Source organism: Notechis scutatus, chromosome 14 (assembly GCF_049901735.1).
Source record: "Notechis scutatus isolate UNSWTSFEM ecotype Mainland chromosome 14, rNotScu1.2, whole genome shotgun sequence".
Lineage (NCBI taxonomy): Eukaryota > Metazoa > Chordata > Lepidosauria > Squamata > Elapidae > Notechis > Notechis scutatus.
Window position 1 is genome coordinate 6909270 of NC_142022.1, and position 11220 is coordinate 6920489.

Here is an 11220-nt window from a genome sequence, read left to right on the forward strand (position 1 = left end):
CATTCAGATCCCCATTGCAGTCGTAAGTCGAGACCACTTGTACATCACCCTGCGGTTATAAACAAACCGCCGTCCCGTGCTGATAATAATTTATCTGTGTTTTTCCCTGCGTGGCCTCCAGGTTAATGTGAAGAAAATAAGTTTCTGAGTTTATTCTATTTTATTTTTTTTCCCCTACATTCTCCGGAGGCCACGGAGTTTTACTCCAGTTCCAAGGCGTAAACATCTGTCGGCAGCCATTTCAGGGCCACACTTCGAAGAGATGACAAGGCAGGCAGTTGTCTCCTGGGGTCCTTTCCGATGAGCAAGGAAAATAAAATATATGGATAGCCTAAGAGGATTGAGATATGCAGGGAATTTATAGCCAGGACCTCCAGTCACAGCAGCCCTGCTTAACCCTTCTGGGCTGCCAAAACCTCTGGAAAAACAGTTCTAAATCAGTTTATAGATAAATTTAAATGCACAGGGGGGCTTCTGTGCAACTAGACTGTTAAGTTAATCCTTGACTTACAACCACAATTGAGGGCAAAATTTCTCTTGCTAAGCAAAACAGTTTCCCCTCCTGTTTTACGACATTTCTTGCCCCTGTTGTTAAACATATAAGTCACTGTTTTTCCAGTGTTACTGTAACTTTGAACCGTCTCTAAATGAACAGTTGTAAGTTGGGGACTGCCTGCCGATCAAATCTGAGAAAAAGGTATTAGGAATGGTACCTGAAGGTTACAGCAAAGAAAAAAAACGTATTTAATGTATTAACAGCAGCTAGAATTGGTTTTGCTCAGAATTGGGAAAGTAATAAGATACCGATAGAGGGAAAATAATTGAGAAAATATTTGAATGTGCAGGAATGAATAGACTAACACTGGCAATCAAAGAAAAAGAAGAAACAGAATATTATATGGTATGAGATTTATTTTATCAATGGTTAGAAAATAAAACAACTATGTGGATTAGATGACTATATAAAGTAATAAGATAAGATTGTCAAAAATGATAAGATCTATGGGATGACACTTATAAGAAAATGGGATTATTGTCATATTGATAAGAAAAGTATTCGTTATAACTGTAAGCACAAAAATTTGTACCTAATCGACACACGGTTGAAATGGAATGGTATTATTGTAAACCATAAATTAAAAAACTTTTTTGGGGAAAAAAAATATGAGAAAAGGAAAATCACTCCGTTTTTTCACTCTCCGCCCAGACTCCACAAAGCACATTTTTAAAATTATTACTTTATATATATATATATATTTTTTTTTTCCTCCTGTCTTTATGTTATTTTTTCTCTCGTAAAGGACATCAAAAGATACAGAAAACTCCTTCTGGTCTGCCAAAACAAACCCAAACTAGGTTAAAGGAGGGGGAGGAAAGGGCTTATTTTTGATGGCTGGGGCTGCATCTGTTGTCCTGTTGCCTGTTTTAAACTTTCTGCGCGTCCTCAGACATGTCTGGCACCTACCCCTGGCTCTTCCCATGTGCCAGGACGGGCCCCGTTGTGTTTCACACCCTCTCTTTCTCGCTCTGGGCTGGCTTGTGTGTCTCTCCCTCCCTCTCCCTGTGTTCTCACACCGTCCTGTTGACCCAACTTGGCACCCGCCCCTGCTCTCGCCAATTAGGTCAATCTCTTTGTCAAATTCAGAGGCTGAGCGAGGTGATGCTTGGCAGAGGGAAGGTTGAACGTTTTCAGAAATTAACGCCACGTGTCAGAGGCTGGAGGGGTGGAGAGGCTGGGTTGGTCGAAGGGAGCAGGAGAGCGGGAAGCGGTTTGAGACGGGGAGACAGTCTCTCGAAACAGTGGCTTCTGCTGTTTTTGTTTAAAACGGTTGTGTCTCTTTTAGCATGAAAGGATGGTACCCCTGAGCATTGAGGAAAGTGCCACGAATATGAACTAACTCTTGGGTCCCCCTTGCATATTTTTAATAACAGGCTATAGCATCAACACTAAATATGATTTTAATAAGGAGATCTATCTATCTATCTATCTATCTATCTATCTATCTATCTATCTATCTATCTATCTATCTATCTATCTATCTATCTATCTATCTATCTATCTATCTATCTATCTATCTATCTAATCTAACATCTATCTTATTCTACCCATCAATCTTATTCAATCATTCTCTCTCTCATTTTATCTATCTATCTATCTATCTATCTATCTATCTATCTATCTATCTATCTATCATTCTAAATTATTCTATCAAATTTTATTATTCTATAATTTATTTTATTTTATTCTCTCTCATATCTCTATCAAGCTATCATATTCCATCTATCTCATTCTATCTATTAATCTATCTTGTTTTATTTATCTCATCTTGTCTGTCTCTTTATCCATTCCATTCAATTTATCTCATTTTATCTTTCAATCTAACTCATTCTAACATTCTATCATCTATCATCTCTTCTCTCTGTCTCTGTCTGTCCATCCACCCATCCATCCATCAGAGGGGGTATCTATCCATCTGTCTCTCTCTCCTTCCTCCCTTCCTATCTACCTGTCTACCATCCATCCATCCATCCATCCATCCATCCATCCATCCATCCATCTCATCCATCCATCTATCCCATCTATCTATCTATCTATCTATCTATCTATCTATCTATCTATCTATCTATCTATCTATCTATCTATCTATCTATCTATCATCTATCTATCTATCTATCTATCTATCTATCTATCTATCTATCTATCATCATCTATCATCTATCTATTCCATCCATCCATCCATCCATCCATCTATCTATCTGATTCTTGCACCAGGCACATTGTAAATTGAGGACTATTTTACATTCTTTTTAAATATTATCTGATTATCTATGATGTATGTTGACTTTATGGCTGTTTTATGATCCTGTAAGCCACCAGACGTCCATACAATTCAGCAGTAGAGAAACTATTGTCAGAAATAGCAATAAAATAAAATTAAGCAACACTTGGATGAACCATGTTTTAATGCAGTCTACAAAATCTGCCAGGCATTTAACATTTGCAGTGATTCGCTTAAGAACCCTGGCAATAAAAGTTTGTAAAATTGAGTCTGACTGACTTAATAGTCTCCTTGCCTAGCATTGGAAATTCTGGGCCCCATTGTGGTTATAAGTTGAGGACTTTGTCAATAAGCACAAAGTATAATTATTTTCCATGTCTTTTTTTTAAATTTTCATTTTTCTCCACATTTTCTCCACAACAGCCCTGCAGGGTAGGCTGGGCCAGGAAGAATGACTGCCAAAGTCATTATGCCTGTTTACCAATTTATTTTTAAATGATGCTTTGTTCGCCATCTTGAAAAAGGAAGTAAAACTGGAAAATAGTTTTTTTTTTAATGTGCACAAAAGTTTTTGGAGTTTGTACCGAAGTCAGTAAAAAAAAACCTGAACATTTTGTACCTAAATGTAGTAAAAAACAGATCCATTGCTGGCCTGCTATTGTGGCTTATATATTTTCTTGATTATTATAAACATTTATCATCTAACACCCGCGTAATTCCCGTCGTAGCTGACTCCTTCCTGCCCGAAAAAAAAACCATTAAAACAAATTGAAAACAGTTAAATCTGACAAACGGTGTACCAAAAGCTGGAAAATTTTAATATCAAACCACTTTAATACTCTGAGCGGAGATAAAAATGGAGTAATTTTGAAGCCCTGGAAGCAGGCACATTATCTGATATTTAAGACCTTGAGGAACTGGGGAGGAAGAAAAAAAAAACTATAGTTATTTGGGAATTAGATAATGGTTTTTGTAATTTCTGGCCTGTCTTTTAATGCTCTTGGAATCGGACTGTCCAGCGTTTTAGAAATTTTTGCAATAAACAAAAGCCATTGAACTGGCCACCACCAAAAAGGCCATGCTCCTTATTATGAGCTGCTGTACGCCAGCGCATACCATTTCTTCCTTTTCCAGGCCCTTTGAATAGTCCTTGACTTACAGCAGTTCACTTAGTGACCGTTCCAAGTTACAATGGCACTGAAAAAAAGTGACTTAGTTAGGACCGTTTTTCACACTTAACGACCGTTGCAGTGTCCTCATGGTCATGTGATCAAAATTCAGGCGCTTGGCAACTGATTCGTATTTATGACGGTTGCAGCATCCCGGGCTCACCTGATCCCCTTTTGCGACCTTCCAACAAGCAAAGTCCATGGGGAAAGCCAGATTCACTTAATGACCGTGTGACTCCCTTAACAACGGCAAGAAAGGTCGTAAAACCAGCACGTACAGTATTTATGATGGTTGAAGCATCCTTGCATCCCGCAATCAACGCTTGTGACCTTCCCCGGATGGCTTCAAAGGAGGGGAAGCTCAATTTGCTTAACAACTTCTTGACTCAGTTAACAATTGCAATGATTCTCTTAACAACCATCGTTAAAAGAGGTCATAAAATCAGGCTCACTTAACTCCTTAGCAATGGTAATTCTGGATCTAATGTTGATCGTGAGTCATTTGTGAATGTTTTTAATCTACTGTCTTTTTACGGTTTTAATGTTTTTCAAATATCTTGTTTATAGTGTACGGTGCCCAGAGTTGTTGGACACAACATGGATGGCAAAGAAATTTTATAAATAAATAAAATTTTACCACTATCCATAACCCATTTTCCCTCCTCCCGCACATGCGTTGTTCTTCTCTCCCTGCCCCACCGTTCCCCCATCGGGGTCCCCATGCCGTTTTCTTACACTGTCTCGTCGTTCTGAAATTCCACCTTGCCGGCCACTTCCTCGTAATCCTCGCCGGCTTTCGCCGTGCCCTCGATGGTGTGATAGGGGATGGCCACTCGCCCGCGGGCCCCCGAAGTCCTCAACACTTTGATGTGTACCACACCTACGCTTTCGTTCACTCGCTTAGAGGGTCCCTCAAAGGTAAAGATACCAGCATGGTCATCATCGAAAATCGTCACGGTGGCCATCTTGGAAGGTAAGAGACAAGCTTTTGGAGGAGGCTCCGGCCCTAGCTCGGCCCAGGCTGCCCTGATGTTACTGAGGTGGACGTAAAAATATTCGTCCTCTTCAAAAATATCATCGTCAATGATCCCTACCCGCAGTTCCTTGCACGTCTCTCCCGGCTTGAAGAGCAAGGTACCCTCTGCAAATTCATAGTCTGAGCCAGCGTTCGCCGTTCCGTCCTCTGTACGGAAGTCCACTCGCACAGTGACGCAGTCCAGGTCCCCTCCTCGACGGGCCACAGTCAGGACCACAGAGCCACAGTTCTCAAAGCACTGATAGTGAGCTGGCTCGAAACCGATTCTCGTCACCGATTCATCTTCCTCCATCTGGACTTCTTGCATGCTGATTGCTTTGCGGGCCTGATCGGCCGCGTGTTTCTTGAGGATGTTCCCAGCTCCGATCATCATACGGGTTGCTTGGATGCGGTAGAATGCGCGGCTCTTCTGCTGCTGGACCAGTACTTGATAGTTGGCCATTTCTATCAGTTGTTCCATGTCCTTTTCAGGGTACTTCTGTTTCAAATCCCGCAAGGTCCGAGCCATGTCTCTGCGGGCCTCCTCGTCTTGATCCTTACCCGTATCCCCCAGACCTTCCGATCCTTCCTTGAGTGAGTTATCCATCTCAATGTCCATTTTCGGGTAGCCGGTGTCTCCCTCGCTCTCGATAATGAGACTCCGTGATTTATCCGTCCGGTACTTTTTCTGCACGTATTTGTAGAAGAGGAGTCGCCGGTCAGCCACCCAAGCTTGGAGGACACAGACTGGAAAAAACATGAAGGTGAGAAGACCTTCCCATAGTTCGACCTCGCCGGGAGAGAACCAGGCCAAGATGAGGTACAACCAGATGTACGCGAAAATGCTCCACGCCGCCGTGACGAAGAAAACCCGCAGGTGTTTGATGCGCCGTACCTCGCCCTGAGGGACCACGTGGATGCAGATGGCAATGATGATGAACATGTTAAAAGCGGCGCTGCCCACAATGGTGCTGGGACCCATGTCTCCTGCGTGAAAGCCATGACCCACAATCTCAATGATGGAGAGGAGTATCTCGGGCGCAGAAGATCCCAGGGCCATCAAGGTTAGGTTGGAGACTGTCTCGTTCCAGATGCGGATTGTGGTCGTCGTGGTCTCCCCGTTGGGTTTCTTAATGGTGATCTCCTTCTCCTGCGAGGTGATCACTTCGATGGAGGCCATGAAGCGGTCGGCAATGATGGACATGCCCAGGAACATGTAGATGAGGGCCACAAAGTAAACGATGGCCCGGGCTACCTTATCTCCGACGGAAGGATTCTGGGGGAGCCACACAGGTAAGATCACACCTTCCTGGCATTCGGTGTTTTCCTGGCACTTGGAGCTACGGTTGCCACCGTCTGGAGAAGATGACCCAGTCCTGGGTGAACCCAAGGCATTGTCCACTGTGGAAAGCAGCGACGGGAGGAACAGAGCCAAGAGAAGGACTGAGGTCTTCAGCGGAGACATGGTGGAGAAGATGACTCTGGGGAGAGAGAGAGGAAAGAAAGGGTTACTCACTGCTGGTATTTGGGTCTCTCAGAAGATTTGGCATGATGGGATCATCGATGGAGACTTTGAGGACCACCAAGAGAGGACTCATAAAACACTCCAAAGATGTCTCCCAACGTTATCCCTTCAGCATTTCTCAACCTTGGCTACTTTAAGACGGGTGGACTTCAACTCCCAGAATTCCCCAGCCAGCCATACTGGAATTCTGGGTGTTGAAGTCCACCCATCCTAAAGCATGCCAGCTAGGGGGAATTCTGGGAGTTGAAAGTCCATTTACTTTAAAGCATGCTGGCTGGGGAATTCTGGGAATTGAACTCCATCACCTTAAAGTTGTTGAACTTGTAATCTTTCTTGGACTACAACGACCCAATCTGACTACAACTCATGGGAGTTGTAATCCAATATTCTGGAGAACATGTAGTAGGAATCGAAGGAACCAGAGTTAGCTTAATCAAGACCTCCACCTCTCCATCTGGCCTCCCAGAATCCCTTCCATCATGGATGAGATCTTTCTAAAGATGTTCCTGTCATTTTGGATTCTCGGCCAATGCCTCTTGGGGATGATTGAACATGGAGTCGTGCTACTTGATTTGAAGGCTCGTCCGTGAGATGTCAAACCTTATACCATCACAAGTTTGTCTTCTCTGTGAGAGAAGGATGAATCAGAAGTCTATTTAAACATATTTATTTACATCTGTGTTTTTGTTCCTTTCTAATATGGACTCGGCTCCAAGGAACAGTAAGAAGATTCAAGACAAGGCACCAAACCTTATAGCAACTTATGTTCTCAACTTATGTTCCTAATTGGAGCCAGGTTTTCTGTTTATTGTTTGTTTATTTAATTTGTATCCCACCTGCAGAAGAAGAAGAAGAAGAAGGAGAAGGAGAAGGAGAAGGAGAAGAAGGAGGAGGAGGAGAAGGAGAAGGAGAAGGAGAAGGAGAAGGAGAAGAAGAAGAAGAAGAAGAAGAAGAAGAAGAAGAAGAAGAAGAAGAAGAAGAAGAAGAAGAAGAAGAAGAAGAAGAAGAAGAAGAAGAAGAAGAAGAAGAAGAAGAGAGGAGGAGGAGGAGGAGGAGGAGGAGGAGTGTGGAGTCCTTGGTGCTCTCTGAGCTTGGTTTTTTATAGATGTTTCATGACCCAACTAGGAAACATCATCAGTGCTAGACAAGAATGGGGATTTTGGAGAGGAGGAGGAGGAGGAATTGAGGTCCTCGTTGCTTGTTTTCTTGCAGACGTCTCATAACCCAGCTAGGTAACGTCATCAATGCTAACCAGTCCTTAACAAACCATCTGGCTTAGCACCCAAAATGTCAGCCTCAATTGCAGTTGGAAGCCAAGGACTACCTATAGATAAGACGAGCGGTGAGGTTGCTTGGACAACACACCCTGGTGGTCTACAAGAGAGCCACGGCCTACTTGGGAGTAAGACATTCCTCCCAGGGGGCTGATTTTTCTGCAAGGAGCTTCTGCCAGAGGCGTTTGGAGGGAGACCAACAACTTCCCTGGTTTTCCGCTTTGGCCTGAAGAAAAGTTTAACGCCAACCTTCTCGCATGGCCCTTGTCCAGAAGAGTTTGGAAGCTGCTCAATTTAATCTAGACCTGACGCTGCCTTCTGACAGCCAGCAAGAATCATTGTGCACATTTTGCATCCTGATCTGGGTCATAATTACACCCTGGCTGAATAATCACTAGCGTGAGAACTTCCTGGAGAAGTGACCTTGGACGAGGGAAGCTTCCTTCAAAAGTCTCGGGACAGGGAGTTCTAGTCTCACCGTAGTCATGAAAGCCAGATGGGTGACTTTGGGCCGATCACCAGGCGACGGAGAGTTCTAGTCCTGCCTTAGGCCCAAAAGACAGCTGGATGTGACTCTCTCTCTCTCTCTCTCTCTCTGCCCAACCCACCTCACAGGGTTGTTGTTTTGGGGGGAAAACAGGAGGAGGAAAGCATGCTGGATAGGTTCGCCGGCTTGAATCATTTGTAAAACCAAGACAAATAAACGAAATAAAATGTAAACCTTGAGCATCTTAAATTGCTACCTTAACGACTTCCTCCCAGCCTTTGGGATTTGCCCAGCAGTTATCGTTTTTTTTTACCAAAATGGAAATCTCCCTGTTTTGAGTGCCAGGAATGGGAGGCCAGAACAATTAAGCCATTATGGCACCTTTTTCCCAGCATACTTGAGTGACACTAAAGTGCAGAAGCATGTTCTGGGCCAACCCCACCCGCCCATCATTAATTCAGAATATCCACTTCGCTCTCTGCCAGTTTCGCCCCACACTTCCTTCCCACAGACGAAGGAAAGGCGTTCACCCTCCTTTTCCTAGAATCCAGACCTCTGAATTTATGTATTTATTATTCATGCAGCATATGGCATATACAGAGGCCATGCAATTATTTATTGATTGATGATCTATTATTCATTTATTATCTATTGTTTATTTATTACCTATTATCCTGATTATCAATTGTCTATTAGTTATATATTATCTAATTATCAATTTCTATTTCTTTATGATCTAATTATCTGTCTATTTGTTATTTCTCTAGTATTAACATTATCTAATTATCAATTTGTATTATTTACTTATATAATTATTGTCTATTTGTTATTTATCTAGTATTAACTTTTTATCTAATTATCAATTTGTATTATTTACTTATATAATTATCATTTTCAATTTTTTATTTACTTATTATCTACTTATTGATTTCTATATATTATTTACTTATCTCAATTTCTATTTATTATTTACTTATCTCATCAATTTCTATTTATTATGTAATTATCTAATTATCAATTGCCTATTTATTTATCTAGTATATCATTATCAATGTCTATTTATTTACTTGTCCAATTATCAATTTCCATGTATTTACTTATCTAATTATTGATTTCTATTATTTATCTAATTTATCTAATTGATTATTTATTTATTTGTCTAGTATATATCAATTTCTATTTATTATTTAATTTTCTAATTATCAATTGTCCATCTAGTAGCTAATTATCCCTTTTCTATTATTTACTTAGATAATAATTATCTATTGTTTTTATTATTTATTGTTTATTTATCTAGCATCTAATGATCAATTTATTGATTATCTTTGTTCCTTTATGCCTGTGACTAGTATTCTAGCAATCCTGGGCCATTGCAGGTTCTAGTTCCCATCATCCCCAGCTGATGGTCCCAGAAAATCAAGGTTGGCAGAGACCATTTCAACCTCGGGGTTTGTATATATTCTCAGAAACATTCCTGCGCCATCGCTGAGCATCCTCTCTCGTTTATACAGTAAGTGCTGCTGAAGCTCTTTGATTGTTCTGGCAGCCGTCCTACCAACCCTACAAAATCAGGCCAAATATTCTTTTAGCGATTCTTAATGTTGATGATTGGACTCCTGTCTTCGCCTTCCAAAAAATCAGATTCGGAGGAGAAATTTTATTTTCTAAGCAATGTCGATTCCCTTCGCTCGACTCAAGATTTAACTTGCATTTGGAGTTGTGCAAATTTACCTCAGAAAAATAAAGAGTTCAAACTGAGCAGGGCGATTAAAAATCAATCAATCAATCAATCAATCAATCAATCAGTCTGTCTGCCTGCCTGTCTGTCTGTCTGTCTATCTATCTATCTATCTATCTATCTATCTATCTATCTATCTATCTATCTATCTATCTATCTATCTATCTATCTATCTATCTATCTATCTATCTATCTATCTATCTATCTATCTATCTATCTATCTATCTATCTATCTATCTATCTATCTATCTATCCAGCCAATGGCTGGGTTATAAATCTTTCGGCTGGGCCATTTCTTTAAGCTCAATGGCTGTCCAGCACCAGGTGTGAAATCTGGCTAATAAATGTTAGTTTTATTATTAATCAGCTTTACCTTTGATCATCTAGGTCTGTGCAGGGCTGAAAGAACTGCTTAATGAAGTTCTTGGAATTTTGTTCCTTTGGGAAAAAAGGAAGCCCAATCATAGGCCAATTTTGTTTATTTAATTTATATCTCACCTTTAATATATATATATATACCCTGTTTCTCCAACAATACGGCCTCTCCCAATAGTAAGTCCCAGCATGTTTTATAGGCATGAAATGAAATTAAGCCCCGGTATATATACATATATATATACATATACATATACACATACATATACATATACATATACATATACATATACACATATACACATATACACACACACACACACACACACACATATATATATATGTGGATCTTTGGTTATTCGGGTTTTCTCCCGCATAAAATTGGAAGTATTTTGGCGACGTTTTGACGAAATCTCATTCGTCATCTTCAGGCTTGTGTCTTCAGCTTTGCGCTTCTTGGAGTAATGTGAGCTTGCAGCTGTTTTTTCTTTTAACTGCCAGTGGGATTTTAGTTACAATCATATTATATAATCATTATATATATTTATAAAATTATTATATATATAATTATAAAATTATAAATATAAATATAAATATAAATAAAAATATAATATATTATATATATTAAATACAAAAAAAAAAAAAAAACAGCTGCAAGCTCACATATATATATATATATATTAGTCACCCAGCCGGCTTTCATTGCCTAAGGAGGAACTAGAACTCCCAGTCTCCTGGTTTCTAGACCAAACTAGACCAAAATTTTGATCACATGACTCTGGGGACACTGCAACGGTCATAAGTGTGAAAAGTGGTCATAACTCACTTTTTTAGTGCCGTTATAACTTTGAATGGTC

The 11220-nt window shown here is 40.5% G+C and overlaps 1 protein-coding gene across 2 annotated transcripts in view; it reads right to left on the minus strand.

Annotated features, from left to right (window-relative positions):
• Positions 1–7496, minus strand: part of LOC113429953 (sodium/calcium exchanger 1-like) — a 19588-nt gene extending 12092 nt beyond the window's left edge. For both annotated transcript variants that reach the window (XM_087943678.1, XM_087943679.1), the window contains exon 1: positions 4685–7496. In XM_087943678.1, coding sequence (XP_087799804.1) covers positions 4685–6429 — 1745 coding nt within the window. In that variant the 5' untranslated portion in view covers positions 6430–7496. The remainder of the gene's footprint in view (positions 1–4684) is intronic.
• Between the last annotated feature and the right edge of the window lie 3724 nt (positions 7497–11220).